Source organism: Pelmatolapia mariae, linkage group LG16_19, assembly GCF_036321145.2.
Source record: "Pelmatolapia mariae isolate MD_Pm_ZW linkage group LG16_19, Pm_UMD_F_2, whole genome shotgun sequence".
Classification (NCBI taxonomy): domain Eukaryota; kingdom Metazoa; phylum Chordata; class Actinopteri; order Cichliformes; family Cichlidae; genus Pelmatolapia; species Pelmatolapia mariae.
The window spans coordinates 69,972,361-69,995,486 of NC_086241.1; the positions used below are offsets into that span (position 1 = coordinate 69,972,361).

A 23,126-nucleotide genomic window follows, 5' to 3' on the forward strand; every position below is an offset into this window, starting at 1 on the left:
CGGCACGATCACGCATGCGCACGCGCACAACGGCAGCACATTCACAACAGCCTCACAGCGCACACAGACATATAGGACAGAAACTCAAGTACATGCTTGCTCAGATTTTTTAATATGCACACACAGTAAGACTTATGGAGCATCTCGCCACACATTTTTCTTCTTTCTATTTACAAATGAGTGATGTATTTCCATTTTCAACACACGCAGCGTGCAACATTAGCTATACACATACAACTATGGGCACACTAAGGTTTGTCACATACAATGTGTATGGAGCTGGCTCCAGATAAGAGGTTAAAGATATTTAACCAGCTTAAAAAACTACAGGCAGACGTTGTTTAATTACAAGAGACACACAGACCTGTCAGCGCTATAAATTAATTTAAAAGACCTGAGTTTCCGCCTATAACTCTAGACAAAGGGGAGTAGCAATTTTAATACATAAAAATAATAATTTCACAGTACTCAACACAGTTATAGATCCAGAGGGTAGATTCCTAATCATTAAATTATCTATACTTAACAAAAAGCTATGTATTGTAAGTGTATATGGTCCAAATGTTGATGACCCCTCATTCTTCCACTGTTTTTTTTAGTACACTCTCTGAACACCTTGACTGCACACTTATTCTTGGGGGCGACCTCAACCTTGGACTAAATGAAGAAATGGATAGGCTCAATACAGCAGGAACGCGCAAATGGCAGTCCACACATATAATCGAACTATAATAATCTGCAAAGCTCTCTCAAAGACATTAGAGAAAATAACCCCCCTCATCCTGACCAAACTGGTTTCATAAAAGGTAAGCACTCATCAACAAATACACGCAGATTACTTAATTTAATAGACTACTCATACAGTAAAAACATTGAAACCACAATATTGTCTCTGGATGCAGAAAAAGTGTTTGACAGAGTTAACTGGAAATTTTTATTGCAACTTTACACAAATTTGGTTTTGGAAACTCTTTCATAAACTGGTTAAAAATATTATACAATTCCCCAACAGCTTGTGTCAGAACAAATGACCAAACATCCTCCAGCTTCTGCCTCCTGAGGGGCACCAGGCAGGGATGCCCACTCTCCCCTTCACTGTTTGCAATTTTTATCAAAATACTAGCAGCAGCAATTAGACAATTAATTATAGTAATTAAGGGCATAAAATGCAAGACTATAGAACATAAAATCAGTCTCTATGCGGATGATGTGTTACTTTTTCTCCAAAACTCACAAACCAAGCTCTCTGGAGTAATTACATTAATAAACTATTTTTCAAGAGTTTCAGATTATTCAGTTAACTGGTCAAAATCAACAGATCTTCCAATTAACTGCTCCTTCCATAATTCTTCATCTACCCCACTGCAATCTGGAAATATTAAATATTTAGGTATTAATGTTTCTCCTAAGCTTGCAGATTTAATTAAATTAAACCACATCCCACTTTTAAAGAAAGTAGAAGACGATCTGTCTAGATGGAAATCACTCATGGGAAGGGTTGCTTCACTAAAAATGATGGTCTTGCCGAAAATCAATTATTTAGTTTCAATGATCCAGAGTAAACCATCACCAGACTGGTTCAGAACTCTGGATTTGTATATGTCTAAATTCCTTTGGAAAGATAAACCCTGCGTATCAGATTAAAGGACCAAGGATAAAGGAGGACTAGATCTGCCTAACTTTCAGCACTACTTCTTAGCCAACAGGCTTCAGTTAATCTCAGGATGGCTAAAACACACCTTCTTAGACTAACCTTGGCTAGATGTAGAACAGGCACTTTGCAATAATCTACAGATTTCAGATCTACCATTTATCAGCTCAAACATCAAACGACATGAATGCTTCAAAAGGGTCAACATCAGCTCTTCTCTGACAGCATGGTGAGAGTTTCTAAAAATAACAGAGTCTTCATTAATCCCATGCAAACGTACACCTATCTGGAACAATCCAGACATATTACAAAACAATAATATGATCAACTTCCCAGACTGGAGTGGTAAAGGAATCAAATACTTGGAACATATATTAGAAGAAACAGACTTTATTCCGTTTGACAGACTAGTTATACAATATGGGATCAACAAGAAAAGATTTTTAGAATACCAACAAATTAAATCCATAGTAAAAAAGAAATTTAAACCCAGATAAATTGAATTACAAATACCACCAAGTCTGGTACAATTTCTTACTCTCAAAACTCCGAAATTATTGTCTAAAATATACAGAACACTCTAAAATAGATCAACCAATATCCCTACGTATTGCAAAATGGGAAGCAGATTTATCAGTCAACTTAGACCAAAACTTCTGGTCTCAGGTATGTTTAAAAACCTTTCAGTTGATTAGAAATCCCAGTCTACAATACAAAATACTACATACAATGCACTATTCAGGTCATGTTCAAGATGGGCTTTACGTCCTCCAACAACTGCTCACACTGTCAAGGCAATTCACCGGACAATTACATCCACGCTCTTTGGTTCTGTCCACCACTTCAGAGGTTTTGGCGCGAGATATGTGAAGACTTATCAAAGTGTCTAAAATGTAACATTCCAGCCTCCCCTCTAGTGTGCTTGTTGGGAACTTGGATGAGGTCACTACAGAGCCCACATGGTTGTCACCGCCCTATGCATTGCCAAGAAAATGGTCTTCATAAACTGGAAAAATAAAAATAATCTTAATTCTAACCAATATAGAGACAGTCTGATAGATCACATTAGTCTTGATACAGCCTCTGCCACCACATTAGAGCCGAGCTCCTTTGATCAGCTTCATCACCTTGGTTGGCTTCTGCCTCTAAACATATCATGCGTTGTTCGTCTTGTGTGCTGCTCAGCACAATTTAGTATTCATTATTTACTGTTACCTATGTTTATGTTGGTTGTTGCTGTAGTTTCCCTACTGTGCTGTTTTCTTTTTGCTTGTTTTTTTCCTCTCAGTAGATGGTGAAGCAGATTTTCAGTGTCTTTTCTCTCTATCCCTCTGTGTAGTTACTGTGTAGTTACTGTGTAGTTGGTGTGTTGGTGTGTAGTTGGTGTGTAGTTACTGTGTAGTTAGAGTGTAGTTACTGTGTAGTTATTGTGTAGTTGGTGTGTAGTTACTGTGTAGTTCGAGTGTAGCTAGTGTAGTTACTGTATAGTTGGTGTGTAGTTACTGTGTAGTTGGTGTGTAGTTACTGTGTAGTTAGAGTGTAGTTACTGTGTAGTTGGAGTGTAGCTAGTGTAGTTACTGTGTAGTTGGTGTGTAGTTACTGTGTAGTTGGTGTGTAGTTACTGTGTAGTTGGTGTGTAGTTACTGTGTAGTTACTGTGTAGTTAGAGTAGTTACTGTGTAGTTGGTGTGTAGTTACTGTGTAGTTACTGTGTAGTTAGAGTGTAGCTAGTGTAGTTACTGTGTAGTTGGTGTGTAGTTACTGTGTAGTTACTGTGTAGTTGGTGTGTAGTTACTGTGTAGTTACTGTGTAGTTGGTGTGTGTAGTTGGTGTGTAGTTACTGTGTAGTTAGAGTGTAGTTAATAATAATAATAATAATAATAATAATAATAATAATAATAATAATAATAATGGATTGCATTTATGTAGCGCTTGTCTTGCCCAAGGACACAACGACCGAGACTGTCGGAGCCAGGGCTTGAACCGGCAACCTTCCGATTACAAGACGAACTGCCAACTCTTGAGCCACGATCGCCCCCAAGGGAGTGTAGTTAGTGAAGTTAGTTAGAGTGAAGTTAGAGTGAAGTTAGTGTGTCCTTGTATATAACGTTTTCCTACTAGGATTTTATGTTTTTTTGTCTGATTTTACATCAATTGTGCTAATACAGTATGCCAAAATGAAAAAAATAACTGTAAATTCAGACATGTGAGATTGTGCTGAAAATAATCATACCAAGCAAGGAAAGATAAATAGTTTTTAAAGGTGAGATATAAAGGTAAAATCAACAGTAGTCAAAAACAGCCAATTATACCTCGGACCCAATGTTAAACACTAGGTCTCTCTCTTCTAAGTTCCTGTTATTACACTACCAGTTAAAAGTTTGGACACGCTTTCTACATTGTAGATACAAACTGAAGTCATCAAATATATGAAGCAAGATATATGGAATTATGCAGCAAAGGAAAAACTGATTAATAACTCTAAGTATGTTTTATATTTTAGATTCCTGAAAGTAGCAGCCCTTTGCTTTGTTGACAGCACTGCAAACTTGTGGCCTTCTCTCAGTGAGCTTCATGATGTAGTCACCTGAAATGGTTTCACCTCACAGGTGTGCCTGTCAGGGTTCATTTGTGGAATTCCTTTCCTTCTTAATGGGGTTGGGAACATCAGTTGTGTTGTGCAGAAGTCAGGTTGGTACACAGCTGACAGCTCTATTTGACAACCGTTTGAATTCATATTATGGCAAGAACCAATCAGCTAAGTAAAGAGAAACGACACTCCATCATTACTTTAAGAACTGAAGGTCAGTCAGTCCGTAGAAATGCTAAAACTTTGAATGTGTCCCCAAGTGCACTCACAAAACCAGGTGCTACGATGACACTGGCTCACCTGAGGACGCCCCAGGAAAGGAAGACCAAGAGTCCCCTCTGCTGCTGAGGATACATTCATCCGAGTCACCAGCCTCAGAAATCCCAAGTTGACAGCACCTCAGATCAGAGTCCAGATAGATGGCACACAGAGCTCCAGTAGCAGACACATCTCTACATCAACTGTTCAGAGCAGACTGTGTGAATCAGGCCTTTATGGTCAAATAGCTGCTGAGAAACCACGACTAAGGAAAAGCAACAACAAGAGATTTGTTTGGGCCAAGAAACACAAGAAATGGACATTAGACCATCTGTGCTTTGGTCTGCTGAGTCCAAATTTGAGATCTTTGATTCCACCCGCCGTGTCTTTGTGCGACACAGAAAAGGTGAATGGATGGTTTCTACATGGTTCCCACTGTGAAGCATGGAGGAGGAGGTGTGATGGTGTGGGGGGCTTTGCTGGTGACACTGGTGGGGATTCATTCAAAATTGAAGGCACACTGAACCAGCATGGCTACCACAGCATCCTGCAGCGACATGCCATCCCATTAAGGTTGGGTGATATGTAGAAATTTTCCAACTGACAACCATCAGTCCAATAGCCAACAACAGGCGATATATTCGCAAAGGCGCAGACTTTTTGATGGGTGGAGCAATGTAATCATGCATGGACTGATTTGTGCGTTTAGAATTTATAAGTTTTGTTTGGAGGGAATATTTTACCTTCTTTTCTTGTTTGTTTCATAACATAGCTACTTTTTGGATTATTTATTTATCTGTTAAGTTATTTGAGATGCGCCAAATTGCACAAAACACTTAACTTTTTTAATGCTCGCTGGAAGAGACTTTTTGATTTTCAACTTACTTTTGGTTTAATTTTGCATTTGTTGTTGGGTCGACTGTGTAAGACAGATAAACACGGTTATAGTGGAAAAAGGAAGCCAGTTTCTCTTTGTTTCCCTCCCACTATTGTAGGTTTTTTAAATTTAAATAATATGTTTTTGGATTTTTCTGAACATAGGCTACTGCCTTTCTTTCTTTCTGTTATGAGTTTGAGTAAATGAATCGCTGCATTTGGGCACACTCTGAGGAGGGTGCATTTGCTTGCAGCTGGAAGAGGGTGCCGTTAAAACAGTGCTATTATTTTTCCGTTGACTGCTTCTCTTAGCCTCAACCAACATTATCAGCAAACTTACTCATGGACAAATAAATAAATAAATCTCTTTAGTAAAAACGATTGGTGAAAGGCTCAGCCTCAGTCGATATATTCGCCCAATTGTCCAACCTTACATCCCATCATTTATTTTCCAACAGGACAATGACCCCAAACACACCTTGTGTAAGGAAGTGCTGTGCCAGATGGCCTGGGCTCCACAGTCACCTTACCTAAACCCAATGGAGATGGTTTGGGATGAGATGGACTGCAGGTGAAAACTAGTAATGACTTCATGAACTTCTTCACAAGTAAAATTTTAACAATTAGAGAAAAAATGACTCAAAATCATCCCACAGATGTAATATTATCTACAGCTACTTTCAGTACCATTGATATTCATTTAGACTTTTTTTCTCCAATTGATCTTTCTGAGTTAACTTCAATAATTCCTCCAAACCATCAACGTGTCTTTTAGACCCCATTCCTACAAAACTGCTCAAAGAAGTCCTGCCACTAATTAGAGATGATGAAATCATGGAAAATATTATTTTTTTTATGATTTCACTAACTTGAAAGGACATAACCCAGCTGAAATCAGCTGCTCTTAATATTACTCACTGATAAATCCACAGCAGGAAGTGATAAGGGACTTTCACAATAAAACCACAAATTTAAATCAAAGCTCTGACATATTTTAACTGACACCTTAAATCAGCTATTGTGGTGTCTCCGCGTTTTGGGTCCTCGGTTTGGACCGAAACCACAGATTTCTCCACAGTCCTGTGGATGAACATCTTTAAGTTCAGACTCGTGTGTGCTGACCTGTGATTGGCTCGTAGTGCCCGAATCTCCGCTTCCAGCCGCCGCCGGTCCTCCAGAGCGCCGTCCCTCTCCATCTGCACCTTCTGCAGCTCCTGATTGGATGAAATACGTGTCAGTTACAGGTAATCAGCTGATTTCAGTCAACACCAGCAGCAGAGAGGCACGTTACATCAGTCCACCCGAGGCTTCTGGGAGCCGCGCTCTGATTGGCCGACATAACCATGTGTTTGTGTTTTAACTGCTCGCGCTCACGAAGAGATCAAGCCATGGCTCTCAGCGCTACTTCCTGTTCAAATAAAGGATTAATTAACTAATGGACTAATTAACTCTAACGCGTGTCAACACTGCGCGTAATGAGGAGGGGTTTACAGGTGCATTGTGGGAATCAGAGGGGATTTCTGCGTTTGTCGAGCACCGTAAATTAACGGTAATGATGAGGATTAGATGCGTTAGTAAGGCGCTGGCGAGGCAACGAGAGAGAGAGAGGACGCGTTTTAATCTGCATGGCAAAGGCAACAACACAGGAAGTGACATCATGACCAATCACAGCGTGTTTCAGAGTCTGTATCGCCCAGTTTAGGATGGTCGTGGATTAAACCTTAAAGGAGGAGGGGGGAGTTCCTCTGGACTGCGCTGCAGCAGGACCCAGAAGAAGAAAAGGCTGTTTTCATTTTAAAGGCTCTGCCTGTCTTTGTAATGATGTCATACTTCCTGTTTTTATGACCTGCTGAGCCCACAGTGAGGCCAGGCGCCAGTAAAGTGTTTTGTAGTCCATATTCTGGGTGTTGTAGTTTATACATGTCACCGTCACAGAGTCCAGAGTCCTCGTGAACTGTACTTAAGGTCACCATGGTTTCCACCGAGGTTGAAGTTTCTGACGAGTCATCAGTGAGCAGAACGCAGACGCCCGCCGGAGCGCTACAGCTGCCAGAAGGACACGGTGATGCCATCATGGTGAAGTCAGCACGTCTGCTGAGAGGATGCAAGGATTTGCTGGACTGAGTGGAGCCATTTTTAATTGGCATGAATGAATATAAAAGGCAGCACGGTGGCACAGAAGGCCCTGGGTCTGAATCCACCATGTGGGCGGGGCCTTTCTATGCTGCACGTTCTCTCCAGCTTCCTCCCACGATCCACACACATGCAGTTAGTGAATGGTTGTCTCTGTGTTGGCCCTGTGACAGACTGGAGACCAATCCAGGTGTACCCTGCCCCTCGCCCTATGGTAGCTGCGATAGGCTCCACCCCCGTCACTCTGATAAGGAGAAGGAGAAGAGAATGGATGGAGAGATGTACTTTTTATTTATTATTCGTTGTACTTGTTCTGTGTTTGACGAGTGAATGTTGTATTTCTTTAGAGGAGCCGACATCATGATTAATGAATTTCCTTCATGGGAGTTCGGAGGGGGCGGAGCTTGCACTCTGATTTTAATCCCTATAAAGACCGTGTGAAGCATTTTGTTTTACAAACATGTTTTAAATAAAGTTTATTACTTTTTGTTATTTTATTCCTTTCAAACGGCTGACCACTCCTCCTGTATCTTCCTCCCCTCTTGTCCTCCTTCTCTGCGACTCTGCACAGGGAACTGAATCTGTGGGCCACTGGCGGCGGGCCGCTGCGTTGCACCGCTGCGTTGCACCGCTGCGTTGCACCGCTGCGTTGCACCGCTGCGTTGGGCTGTGTCTTTGGTCAGACTGTGTGGAAGTCAGCCGCAGCCTGATCCCGACCTCCTCCCCTATGCTAATCGAAGCCCTCGAGGTCTGGGAGTTTAAAGCGAGACATCAAAAGAGGAACCAAACCCGGAGAGTCAATATGTGTCTTCTCCAGCCGGGCTGGAGGAGACGCTTCAAAAGAGCCGCCCGACTTATTAATCAGAATAATTTCCAAATGATGTGAGGAGCAGGCGGGAATGACGCCGCGCTGACCTTTAACACGACGAGTTAAGGTCAACTGAAGAGGGAGGACGGGGGAGGAGGTAATAAAAGGAGCCTGCCCGAACCTTTACCACCAAAGAGGGGAGCAGTCTTTAATTAGCATGGAGGAGCAACAGGAAAGGAGGTGGAGGTGGAGGTGACAGAGGCACGGGGTGAGGAGGAGGAGGGGAAGGGGGTATATGAAAGGAACTACTTTGACCTTTAACATGAGGAGTGTATGTGTGTGTGTGGGGGGGGTGGGGGGGGGGGGGGGCTCAGGATGTGGAGGTGAGGACAAGAGGAAACTTTAATTATCAGAAGGAGGAGCGCGGCGAGGAGTAAATGAAATGCTCCTCCTCTTCCACTGACCTTCTACATCCACACTGTAACTGTACCGACTGTGGATGTAACTGAGTACTTTACTCAAGTACTTCAGGATCACTGATATTGGTTTTGCTTTTTTGACTGCACAGACCTGACAGACGGAGCCGTCAAAGATCAGTAATCGATAATCAATCAGACTGATGGAAAGCGGCCTGGATTTATCTCAGCGTTCGAAGGTCTCCTCTGAGTCGATCTGGGTTCACGGATGGAAGCCCAGAGGTCAAGTGTGCAGAGGACGGCTGTGAAACGATGTCAATGCTGTGTTAACGTGTACGTCTGTGTGGAAACGTTTTGCGTGCGTTGTAACGTCTGGTTCCTGGTGTCGGCTGCGGCGGCTCTCTGGCCGCCTGGCGTTAATTTGCCGGCAGCTGCTAAGTTTGTGTGTGAAATTAAAAAGCTCTCCAGGCTCTAATCCCCGCAGAGCCCTCAGCCTAATTAACAGGCTTCAGCAGGAAAAACGATGGCGCTACATTAATAACAAAATTTAATCAGAAGAAGAAAACAGACGCAGGCAGAGCAGCAGAAACAGATTCTACTGAGACTCGACTGAAACAGAAACCTCACATCAACAAACAACAAGCTTTAATCAATGAAACTAAAACTCAACATTTCCATGTTTGTAAAGGACTGACTCAGCTCCTAACAAATTAATAACTGATCAACTTAAAAACGTAATTTCTTTGATTAAATTTAAAAAAATCAATGATCTATTTTATTCTGACTGATGAATAAAATGATTGATCAGTTCTTCACTTTGATGATGTGTCTTTCCTTGCTTCACACTTTGTCACTTTTAGTGTGAAAGGAGCTAGAAAAAAGAACACTTTAAGAGGTATTGGTACTGCAGTACCTTTTTCAAAAGTAAAAATAGCGTTATTGTAGGCAAACATCCAAATATTGACCAGGGGTGTGTGTGTGTGTTTACCTCGCTTGCCTGCTGCTCTCTCTCTTGTTCCAGGCGTTTCCACTGCACGCAGACAGGGACAGGGTTAATCGGCAGTTACTGATCTGATCGGATCAATCTGCAAACACACATTTTAACTCATATCTATAATCAGTCATTCAGCAATTGATCCTAATCAATGACCTGAGCTGAGCTGAGCTGAGGGCACTCGACTCTTTCAGCAGTCCAAAGTGTAGAATCATGTTTTTACAGTTTCCTCATATATTGATCCACTGACACGCTGAAAACATGTGATCATTCGAGCTGAACACCTCAGCTTCTGTCTGACTGATAGTGGAGTTTTTCAGCCCTGAGTGCAGCCTGCAGGCGTTTTAGGACAGAATCACAAGCCTTAGGGGTCACAGAGGTCAGAGGTCAGCACTTAGGCCAACCTTAGGCCGCAGCTGTCAGAGCAGCTCTGATTGGTCGTCACGGTTATGTAAGATTCTGGTGTCAGAAAATCAGGAAACAGGTGAGAGGAAGCAGGCAAGACAGACGCCTGAAACTCCGCCTCCAGTTGCAGGCGTTAAACAGAATCACAGACAGGTTTCACCTGTGACATTTACCACTCAATGAGTCAGGCGTGGAGTTCGTGGAGAGAAAATAAGGTATTAACCAAAGTGTTTAAATTCCCTCAGGACTGCAACAATATTCAAATGCATTGCACGCTGATGTCACAGCCACAGGATATCACCACGGTTACAATAAGATGTCTGACTGTGTTCCTCGCTTTGTTGATCACAATCATCACAATCACATCAAGTTCACAATCACCATGACCATCACAATCATCACCATTGTTACGACCCGTGGCCATAAAAAGTCTGTGTGAGCTGCTGTGTTTCTGTGTCTCTTTACTGTGTCTTAAGACTCTCTGCAGGTCCTTCCCCTAATGAAGAGCAGTGAGCTGCTGATTGGACCATGGAGCACGTGACTGCGTTCAAAAAGCCGCTCTGACAGCTGCCGGGAGGGAGAGAGAAGCGAGCGAGCAGTTTTGACAGCAGACGCGGACCTGGACCTGGTTTCCAACTTTTTGGGTTACTTTGTATCTGTGTAAGCGTGCTCTGTGAGAGCCGCCACTTGCGGGTATAAACTCAGTGCTTATGCATAAGCACTGAGTTTATACTTATGCATAGGCTGAAGCTGAAGGGGTGAGCCGCCTTTTCTTTTGAACTGTTTTCTCCTATTTCTGGGCTAGGAAGCGAGGGATAGTATTGTCATTTGTTTGTTTTGTTTCTTTCTTAGGGTTTAGTTAGTTTTCTCTGGTGGTACTTAGTTGGTTTTGTTTATTATTTTGGCCTGGGTTCACCCTGGAGCTACGCTTCCTGGCATTGAATAACATCACCATTTTTACCCATAACTGGTTTCGGCTGTTTGGTTTGGGAACCAGGGCAGGTACTTGCTTCTCTCTCCTCCTTCTCTCAACCTTATGTGCTTCTCTACACGCCTAGACTAAGGGCGTAACAATCATCTCAACCACCATCACCATCACCACCATGACCATCACAATCATCACCATCATCACCATCACAATCATCACCACCATCACCATCACAATCATCACCATCATCACCATCATCACCATCATCACAATCATCACCACCATCACCACCATCACCATCACAATCATCACCACCATCACCATCACAATCATCACCACCATCACCATCACAATCATCACCATCATCACCATCATCACAATCATCACCACCATCACAATCATCACCACCATCACCACCATCACCATCACAATCATCACCACCATCACATCACAATCATCACCATCATCACCACCATCACCGTCACAATCATCACCACCATCACAATCATCACCACCATCACCATCACCACCATCACCATCACAATCATCACCACCATCACAATCATCACCACCATCACCATCATCACCATCATCACCATCATCACCACCATCACAATCATCACCACCATCACCACCATCACCATCATCACAATCATCACCACCATCACCACCATCACAATCATCACCACCATCACCATCATCACCACCATCACCATCATCACAATCACCACAATCATCACCACCATCACCATCACAATCATCACCACCATCACATCACAATCATCACCATCATCACCACCATCACAATCATCACCACCATCACAATCATCACCACCATTACCATCATCACCATCACAATCATCACCACCATCACCATCATCACCATCACAATCATCACCATCACCATCACAATCATCACCATCACCACCATCACAATCATCACCACCATCACAATCATCACCATCACAATCATCACAATCACCATCATCACCATCATCACCAACATCACCATCACAATCATCACCATCATCACAATCACATCACCATCACAATCATCACCATCATCACAATCATCACCATCACCATCATCACCATCATCACCATCACAATCATCACCACCATCACAATCATCACCATCACCACCATCACAATCATCACCATCACCATCATCACCATCATCACCATCACAATCATCACCACCATCACAATCACAACCACCATGATAATCACAATCGTCACCATCACCATCATCATCATCACCACTATGACCATCACAATCGTCACCATCACATCCACCATGACAATCCCAATCGTCATCATCACAACCACCATAATCATCACCACCATGACCATCACAATCATCACCATCATCACCATCACAATCATCACAATCACATCACCATCACAAACACCATGACAATCCCAATCGTCATCATCACAACCACCATCATCATCACCATCATCACCATCATCATCATTATCATTCTTCTTTTGCTCTTGACGAGGGCGGTCGCACTTTTCTCCTCTCCTCCTCTCCTCTCCCTTAGCTTCCCTGCTTAGCCTCTTGTGTCCTTGTCTAGTCTCGTGTTTTTTGTATTATTTTTCCTTGGAACACTGTCTCACAGTCTGTTCTCTAAAACCTAAAAGAGGAATTATGGATTTGATCAACTGGTCCCTAAATGCAATTGACACCCCTTCTCAATGAGAAGTCTGGGCTCGGGTGAGCCTGAGTGTCCTGGAGGGACTTTCCCTGCCGGATACACGATGGACGGGTGGCAGAAATGGAGGATCGTGTGCCTGGCGGGACTGTCGACTGAGGACGCTGAAGATATCTATCTATTCGGAACCATGATAACAGGGTTCTTGCTGATCGGAGCTGGCTTGGCCCTGGCTTATCGAAGATTAAAGAAAGCGGAATCGGCTGTTCAAACCCCCACAAGGCTGCCCGCTGGGATTGAAACGATGGGACGAGGCGTGAGTTCTCAAAATGGGCTCATTGAGTGCAGCACGGATAAGATCTTGGAGAGGCTTACGGCTGCCGTGAATACTCAGAATAAGACCTCTGAGTGCAAACTGGATTACATCTTGGAGAAGCGCACTGCGGTCGTGAGTTCTCAGAATCTGCTCTTTGAGCACAAGAAGGACAACATCACGGAGCGTAAGTTTGATAACATCATGGAGAAGCTCACGGCTCTCCAACGGGAGATTGAGAGACCAGTGTCGGACTGTTAGAACAGCTTTGAAATTCATATGAGTTGTTCGCACTAAAGTAAAAACCATCATCACTTCATGCGGAGACCCCTTCGGCGCCAGCTGCGGTCTCAAGGCTGGAGCTGAACAACAACATCCTGATAACAACTGTGTTTAGACTGTTCTTCCCATTCTATGCAAGGCCACCTGGGTTGGCTGGAAGACTGTTTACTTAGCCTGGCAGGGCGAAGGACACTGTCTCAGCTGAACTCTGGACACACACACACACACACACAGACATATATACACATGCAGATATACACTCATCCCCCCTCCCCCTCCAAACGCCTTCGACGCTTATTCCCCTCCGATGCTGACGGTGGATCATGGAGACCAGCGCATAGGCTGCAGGCCCGGATGTACTGTCGACATCGGCTGTCTCTCACCCTTTACCCGCCCCTGTTGCTTGTCATGTGTTTCTTTGGTGTATTAAGAGTTTTTTCATGTGCTATGTGCAGAGGTGTTTTTTTTTCTGTTCTCAAACTGATCTCCCTGTTGGAGCTCAGTCTGGGGGGAGTTATTTTTTCTCCTTATCTTTCCTCATGTGGTGCATTTTCCATTGTTATACCTCTCTGACCTGTCTTCCCCATGTGATGTTTTTGTGTAATGTATGTATGGTCGGAGGGTAAGATGGCGCCGCCATTGCGTGCGATAGGTCGGCAGCCTTAACATGAAATTTCCCACTCATGGGACTAATAAAGGTATCTTATCTTATCTTATCACAATCATCACCATGACGATCATCACCATCACAACCACCATGACAATCACAATCGTCACCATCACAACCACCATCATCATCACCACTATGACCATCACAATCATCACCATCATCACCATCACAATCATCACCATCACAACCACCATCAGGATGACCATCATCATTGTTTTTATTACATTGAAGTAAAATCAGCCAGTTAAACTCAGATTTGTTGCGTTTGGGTGTAATCCATCGGGCACAGCTGTCTCCAGCTGTTTCTGTCAGTAAGTGAGGAACGAAGGTCTGCCTGTGGAAATCACACCACCTCAGTGTGAGCCAGCGCCGGCTGAGCTTTAATAATGCTGTAATAATGTTCTAATAATGTTGTAATTACCTGATATTAGCTCAATAAGAAGCTGCAGCTTCCCTCTGAGAGGGAGCGGAGCACACACTGACTGAGCGCGCTCAGGGACAACTCTCTCCTCCCTTCCCCTCCCTCTTTTCTAATATTTCCCAGAAGCCTTGGCTGCAGGGGGAGATAATCCCTGAGAGATGAGTAGAGGGAGCGAGGGAGCGGTGGCGGGGGGGGGGGGGGATCCTCCAGCGTGGAGTGCACTCTCTTCTTCTTCTCCTGCAAGGATTACAGCGGCATTTGAAACATATTTCACCGCAGCGCAACAGCAGAACGAGGGCGGGATTAAGGTGTTACTGTGGAGGGGTGGTGTTAACGCAGAGGGGCGGGGTGTTAAAAGATGGCGGAGCACTGATATTGTCGGGGGTTAGCGGCAGTAGCCCAGGTGATGCTGAAGTGATGCTGATACGGTGGCGAGTTTGGGGGGTTAATGGAGGCAGAGTGGAGGTGTGAGAGGTTTAAGATGCGAGGCCGCATCGGGGCGGAGCCAGCAGAGGTGAAGGTTTGAAGGAGATCATAAACACTGTGAGTGCAGAGCAGCCAGGAGAGGAAAACATGGAGATGTGCAGGGAGATCCCAGGACCTGCAGTTCCACTAATGTCCACTAGGTGCTCTGACCCAGCCTGTTCACATGTGTAAAAGATTCAAAGAAGAGTATTTAGCGTGTCATCACCGCGCTGACATCAGCAATCAGACGTCAGGTGACTCAGTACGTCGTCGTGTTGACAGCAAGTATGAGCAGAGCCAGTGACACAAGTGACACCTGGAGACTGTAAACTGCCCCATCACAGGTGAAGCTGTGCTCCTATTGTTGCTGAGTGCTGAACACCTGAACAGGTGCAGAGTTCTGGATCCTGTTAGTACGGACACCTTCCTTCCTCTACTCCAAAATTTGCCACTTCCTTCCATCTTCATCAGGTCTCATCACTCCTCTGCTTTCCTGACGGCAGTTGCCATGGTTACTAGAGCTCAGCTGTGCTGCTGCAGGCCTGTTCCCATGGTGACCACAGTCTGTCAGATGAACAGATAAAGGTTTTTCAGATCTGCGAGCAAATCAGGAGGGGGGTGGAGCTTCTGAGCCCGCCACCCGCGCGCGGCATGCTGGCAGCGCCAATCCTGCTTTCCGAGCCCCCCTTGGATTGCCCCGCTCTCTCTCTGTCATTCCCCCCCCCCACAGAGACCGGTTTATGAGTCTGGGTGCATTGTGGGTAATAATTCTCTGTGGGTCCTGTAATAAACTCTGTGAACTGAGCGCCGATAATAATCACAGCCAGAGACCGCAGGAACACCTTTTCAAAGTAAAAGTCCAAACTCTGAGGCCTGTAATCAGCCCCCAATCAGCCGCTCTGATTGATTATTTACCAAGTCTGACTCAGACTGGCAAATCTGAAGGAAAGCCTCTGAATGTGATCCAACATCATCTATGCACAGTTGGCTCGCCGTCAAAGCCAGGTTCAAAGGTCACAGCGAGAAAATACAAACATTTACAGAGATGCTCTGAGTTTCTGTGCTTGCTCTGACATCACGAGAACGATCGTTTAAAGACCCCGCCCCCATAGGGACTGCTTGGTCAATGTCAATAACAGCAGAGATCGCCTGTAAAACAATGTTCCCGCCATTTGGCCACCATGACTTCAGAAGACTGTACACAATAATGGCTGAAGCAGCCAATCAGGAAACGTGACAAAAAATGATCACTAGTTGATGAATGTGTGTGTAAGGCAGTGTGTGTGTGTGTGGACGGGTTTTAACTTCTTTGTGGGGACCAAAAATTGGAAGATTACCATACCTTAGGGGACCACAAGGATATAAATACACACACAAGTGTGTGTGTGTGTGTGTGTGTGTGTGTGTGTGTGTGTGTGTGTGTGTGAGAAAGGGACAGGGAGTGTGACTCTGTCCAGCTGTTGCCTGATGTTAACCTCCACACCAGGAGGAGAGGAGATGTCACCCAGGTGTGAGCAGGAGTGTGTAGTGCGAGGAGGGAACACACCTGCAGTCTACCTGTGTGGCTCATTTTAATATCAGTGTGTCCTTCAGAGCTGGTCTGTAAGCCAATCCCAAGCGCGCACACACACACACACATACAGGTGAGTAAACAGCAGGTGTTCAGCAAACAGCGTTTCGGCTCGTCTCCATCTGCTGTCAATATTTGTGTCTCTGTTTTCACCGCATTCTAAATATTCTCGTTCACATTCAAACTCAAATATTTGAGGTCTGAGCACCGTAACCCGGGCGACACTCCACCGGGTTAAACATGCCACTTAGCAACGCTGCTGTCAGAACATGATGACGTAGAGAAACCTGCAGCTCGCGTTTGTCACATGACCACCCGGATTTATGCCACAGGGAGGAGACCCTGCAGAGTCACATGACTGCTCTTAAGAGACTGTTCTTATTAATAACCGGGGATTTGTCGTGAAGACCCTCATGGTGCACTCAGGATCATCACGCCAGTCTGGATGACCTGCCGAACCAGAACCGGGTCTAGTCCGGCCCGAGTCATTAAAATCCTGCGTTTGCTGACTCTGTTGTGGTCACGTGGTTTATTTCAACAGCTCGAATCGTATAAAACGTTCAGCTCAGATTGAGCAGAGGGAAGGAATCCCGGACGCTGCAACTCCACACCTGTAAGAACACACACCCGCGCTAACAGAGTCTTACTTTACGTCTGATTGTGTCCACTCACAGCGGAGGAGTCGATCCTGAGAAATCGTCTGTGAGCTGCCAGATCTTCATCTCTGATCAATAAATCTGATCGGTGCGTCTCTTTTGTGAACGGATGACAAACACAGGTGTTCGCTCACTCTCGGAGCGCACAGGTAAACAGACTCACCTTGGCGGTAGAGCCGTCCCTCTCCTCCATCACGGCCTTCATCTCCTGAGCTGTGATGTCACTTCGCCGTTGCCGTGCCAACAAAAGACGCTGGACCAGAACTGAGCCGAACTGCTCGATTTCCTGGACAGAGTCGGCGTCACAGATGCGCCGCAAGAGCTCATCCACGTCCTAAAACGCACACGGAAGGAAACCGATCAGAACCTCAGACAACCACGAGAACCTGCGGTCATCAACACGCCGCCAGCGTTTACCTGATCGCCATCGTCCAGGTGGAAGCACTCTGACCTGACAACACACAGATGGACACATGTTAGACTAACCGTCGCTCACGGTGTCAGTGGCAGGTGAAGCCCTGAGCTCCTTTGAACAGGTGAGCCCAACATTTCTAGCAGATTTGAGTTTTAATTTTAGTTTAAGAGAAAAAAAATGAGCATCAGTGTTTTTGGTCTCTCTGGCCGCCATTAGAGGCGAGTCAGAGCTCGCTGGTTTCTATCATGATGAGAAAAGCTCAGATGTCTCTAAACTCGCCGTCATACAGCAACCCTGAAACTAACGGGTGGAGCAGGAGGAGCAAAGAGTGTCCATCCTCTCAGGTAACGGGTGGAGAGACAGAACCACAGGAAGGCTGTCAGATAAACGAGAGGAGCTTCTTCTGTTGGACTAAAGTGGAGGAGACGGCAGGACAACAACGCTGTCCCAGAACACGGAACATCTGGAAACAGCTGCAGATGATCCTGAACACACTTGTTCATCCTCAGAAGACCACCTGAGTCGCTCACCTGACTAACTTCATCAGGGTTCGAGGGCGTGTGTTCATCCAAGCCACCACCCTAACCCTTAACGAGTAGTTTTAATGTAACACGTGGTTACTTATTTGGTTAATGAGTTAATGATCGGCTTCTACATTTGTTTAGTTTTTAGCTTTTGGTTCCTAAACTGGAAATCTGACCCTGCAGGACTCTAAAGTGGGAACGCTCTCTGTCGCCTGGAGCGCCGCCGCACGGAGGACAGAGGACACCATTGGCGGAGAAGCCACAAGATCCAAAGTTTTATTGTGACAGCCGGACTGATGAGAACCGGCAGAGCTCAATGCTCCTGCAGGGTTCTCGGGGTCAGAGTTCAGCGGACCCTGGATGTAAGCCTCCTGAAGCTGGATGTTTCTGGCTCTCTGAACACGGAAAGGTTTCGGGGCGCTCTGCCTCCATCTCTGAAACACAATATTTCCTTTTCTCTGCCTCTCTTTATGAAATGTGATTTCGGTGTTCAGGTAGTCCCGAGTTCATTTCTGTGCAGTGAGTCTTAAATAAAACAGCGTGTGAGGAGCAGCTGAGGGGGCTGGAGCGGCCTGTAATCGGGCCCTGTAAGGCTGGCGGCCCCCGTGTTTTCCCGCCGCTGACCAAATTAAAGCCGCCGCAGCCTGTGAGATGACCCGAGCTCCTGCAGCTGGGCAGTAATTTGGTCCTCGCTCCCCAAAGCCCACCTGAAATCTGCTGTCTTCGTTGTGAGGCTGCGAGGGCGTGGGTTGGGCGGAGCTTCGTGCTCGCTCTCAGCCTGACAGTGGACGTGCAGCTGGTAACTAGCTGATCCGCGCTCTCCTCCTGGGAAGCTCTTTCATTTAGTCGGCTGCTGTTTTCTGTAATAAACTGTAATAAGGTGGCCGAGCCGCTCGTTCCGCGGGGAGCAGCAGGTAATGAAAGACTGGCCGCCTCCAATAAAGCTCCTCTAACACCCTGCTTACAGCCCATCGAGCCCGGCTCAGCCCGGCTCGGCTCGCTCCCCGTCATTAACACTCCCACACAGCTCGCCTCGACAGAAACACCCCGCCGCCGCCATTAGTAGGATCAGATGAGAAAGAGAATTTATCACTTCACAGAATATTTCTGAGAATCGTCCCAGACGTCTGAGAGAGGCCTGCTTCGGACCTGAGGGTCAGGACCCGACATCCATCTTTCATCCACAGGTTCAGGGACCGCGCCCGTTTCATGTCTAATCGATCAGACGGCGGTCAGGTCGCTGAGCGCCGTCTGAGGCCTCAGCCGAAGCCCATTTCTGTTTGACTGCGCCATAATCACATTATTCATACACACACACACACACACACACAGAGGTTGAAGCCGCCTCCTCCATCAGGAAAACACACACACACACACACACACACACACAGAGGTTGAAGCCGACTCCTCCATCAGGAAAACACACACACACACACACACACAGGTTGAAGCCGCCTCCTCCATCAGGAAAACACACACACACACACACACACACACACACACACACACACACACACACACACACACACACACACACACACACACACACACACCCTGAGTCCTGACAGATGGAACATGCTCCTCCATATTCTGTCCCTCATAAAAAGGATTGTGGCCTCCAATATCAATTACCCTCTCATCCTGGGGGGGAGGAGGTGGGGGGCAAGGGAGGACGGGGGAGCAGGATGAGGGGGGGTATTATCTCTAATTAGATTTTCTGCTCTATTTGGCTGCTCCTCCAAGATGACGAGAGCTCATTTCACAGCCCTTAACAGGACTGAGGAGGTGCATAATGAGGAGGAGGAGGAGCAGCAGGTTGCTCCTCCGTCAGCACAGTAAACATGTTTCACATGTAAATAAAAGAACAAACAGATTCTCCTCAGAGGAGACGACAGCCGCTCTGTTTATGCAACAAACAGAGCCGACACAAACCTCGCAACATCCACGGTTCCTCTTATTAATCATTACAGAACCTCCGCGTTATTGATCGCTGTGATCAGAACAGCCAGAACTCTGTCTGCCTCCAGCGCCAGACCCCAAACCTCCTGACACATCCGCTTCAGCACCACCCGAGGTGGAGGCCTCTTATCTACACATGTGGCTTCAGCCAGGGCGTCAGGCCGTCCACAGGGTTCTGCTCTTAGTTCTCAAGAGTTGTACTGTAGTTCTACAGGGTTCTACTATTGGTCTACTGTTGGCCCTAAGAGTTCTACTGTCAGTCCTTTAGGGTTTTATTGTCGGGCCTCAGTGTTCAACTGTTGGAACTCAGAATTCGATTATTGGCCCTAGAGTTCTACTGTTAAAGGTCGGGGTTCTACTGTTGTCCCTTTAACTTTAAAGCTGCTTTAAATTCTTCTCAGGTGATAACGAACTTTAATCAACTGACAGGAAATGATGAAACTTACTCAGCCACCTGCTGTAGTCGATGCAAACGAAGCAAAGCCTCGTCTCTCTCCTCATTGGCCAGCAGGAGTCGTGACATCACAGCCTGATCTCTGTCCTTCTGAGCTGCCAGCACCTTCTCCAACACTGCTGAGGAGACAAGGAGGAAGAGGACAGGACAAGTTTGAGGATACATTTCAGTAAAAGCAGAATCTTTTTTCAGTGTCTCTCCAGATTGATGGACCAATGAGAGCAGAGCTCATGATTACCACACCATGTGTGTGTTCAGGGGTAATAACACAGAGATGACCACAGTACTTCTGAGACTCGGTGCACAGAAAATTAAAGTGGAGACTCTGCTGGTTATTAAAGTGCACCAGTTCTCTGGGTGGGAAGCTTTTTACTCTGGACAGGTCAGGTCCCACCTGATGCTTCTCTCTCTGTATTTTTATATTCCATCTCTTTACTGGGAATGATGGGACTACACCATCACCAGAGCGGCTGTAGATCTGCCCCACTGCATGCGCCTGACCCTGGGAGCTTCATAACCTCCAGGTGAGCTTTGCTCTGTTAGCTGTTACTCAGGTATGAAGCACACGCAGTTCTTTCAGCTGCTGAAAACATACATGACATACAGAACATACAACAGACAGACAGCCGGACTGTGCGTGACGATTTCATTTTACGGTCACAGAGGGCGCTGATGAAAAAATGACCAAACAAAAAGTTTATATTGTGATCTGTGGTGGAGGGAGAGCTGTGTTACTGTGATGATCCTACCAGATTACACACACACACTCAGCTCAGTTAAATCAACATCACACGTGAGTGTGATTGCTGGTTAAACACACACAAACACACACTGTTCTGTTAAACTAACAGCTGCCACGTTAACTGTCATCTCATTACCACTGCTGTTGTTTCAATTAGTGCATGCAGTCGTGTGTGTGAGAGAGAGAGTGTGCGTGGAAAATATTCAAATATTTAAGAAGTCGAGTTTGGATCCGATCTGATTAAGAGGAGAGTAAACTGTGACACTCTCCCTCCTCACCTGCAGGTCTCTCCCAGTCTCGGGCCTCCCTCCGTTTCTCCCTAAGCTCCTCCTCCACCTCCCTCCTATGCAGCTCCTTCTCCTTCTGAACCAGCTGCTGCTGCAGCTGAAACACAAACACACAAACACCTTCTGCTGCTGCTGGATACCAAATATATGAGGTGACTACAACTCCCAGGGTGCACTTTAGCAAAAACATCCAGTGAGTGAGGTCCAGACCCAGTCAGTAATAATGTAATGTAAGGGGTCAGGAACACCTGTGTGTGTATGCACCTTGTTGTTGACCTGTCTCAGGGCGTCGAGCTCCTTCAGTAACAGCGAGATGTTTTTGTCTCGGTCAGCGCTCGGAGGCCGGGCTGATGCAGAGCTGCAGCACAGAGATGATGTCATCAATGACAACCAATCACAGATTAAAGAGCTGCAGGTCCCGGAGATGTTTGTTTCTCTTTAAAGACACGAGTTTACCAAACTCATCTACACACAAAACACACACAGTTTAGCTTTCTGTACTGCTGTTAATCTCAGTGTACGTTTCTGTGTGTGTGTGTTAACGGTGTCCCCTCCAGTGTGTGACGTTGGACGACTGAAAGCCTCAGCGGCGCACACAGAGCTCTGGGACATCACTCTCAGGTACCTGCTGTTGCACACCATATTAAAATATCTGTAACGGGACTCGTTAACATGTTTTAAATGTGCTGCCCTGAAGGTAAGCTAGTATTTTCCACACTGTGAGAACATTAACTAAAAACAGAGAAGTGTTACACATTTATTGGCAGCAGTGTACATACAAAACTGACGGCGGCGGCGCTTCGCTGCAGTTTTGGTTCAGTGAGATTGAGTGGATTTTGTCACTGCGGCCAGGCCAGCGGCAGGAGCGTATGAGCAGGTCGTCTCTGTGTCGATTAGAGACTGCAGCAGCTCAGAGAAGATGAGACGCTCTGTGGAGAAATCTGCTTCGTTTCCTGTTCCCACTTCCTCTGGAGCGGTGCGTCCGTCGCAGTGACGGTGAGTGCAGTGACAGCGGGCGGGTAAATAATGCGTCTGTCCTCCTCCTTCAGGTTTGTAATAAAGCAGATTTCCTGCGGATGCTGAGCTCCACCTGAGCCGTCACGTTCATCCACAGAGACCACCTCTCACTGGACTGAATTACCACGCCATCTCACTTTAAGCACGCTTAGTGCTGACTCGCCGCTGCTCTCGATGGATCGGTGGGCCGCATGTGAGCAGGTACTGTGCACCATCAGCTCATCACCTGGAGATCTTTTGGTTTATCTCAAAACTTTTGGTTATCCGACACCAAGGAGCGTGTCAAACCGAGCGGCTGTTTTTTTACCGATCTCGTGGTCGGAAGTTCCTCAGCAGCTGCTCGCCGCTGTGCGAGGCTTTCATTGGTCAGGGCTCAGCGTTTCATTAGTGTTTCACCTATGTGTAGTGAGGTCAGGTGTTTTAACGGGAGGTCGCGGCCTCACTTTATCAGATGTGAGGCTGCGAGCTGCAGCAGCAGCAGGTTTAATAAGCAGCGGCTGATGTTCGCCTCTAATTCTCTCATATTACCTTAAAGGTCAGGCTGCGTCGTGGCTTCGTAATAAAGCGGGTAAATAAGACGCTGAGTGTAGCTCACTGTGTCTTCTGTAATTGACTGTTTCTGACTTTATAACATC

The 23,126-nt window shown here is 46.0% G+C and overlaps 1 protein-coding gene across 1 annotated transcript in view; it reads right to left on the bottom strand.

The window, feature by feature from the left end:
• The window catches only part of mipol1 (mirror-image polydactyly 1), an 82,214-nt gene that overhangs the window by 39,803 nt on the left and 19,285 nt on the right, over positions 1-23,126 (bottom strand). The window contains exons 7-13 of the mRNA XM_063497798.1: positions 21,739-21,832; positions 21,466-21,571; positions 20,438-20,564; positions 17,511-17,544; positions 17,257-17,427; positions 9,720-9,761; positions 6,497-6,588 (exon numbers count right to left, since the gene is read on the bottom strand). Coding sequence (XP_063353868.1) covers positions 6,497-6,588; positions 9,720-9,761; positions 17,257-17,427; positions 17,511-17,544; positions 20,438-20,564; positions 21,466-21,571; positions 21,739-21,832 — 666 coding nt within the window. The remainder of the gene's footprint in view (positions 1-6,496; positions 6,589-9,719; positions 9,762-17,256; positions 17,428-17,510; positions 17,545-20,437; positions 20,565-21,465; positions 21,572-21,738; positions 21,833-23,126) is intronic.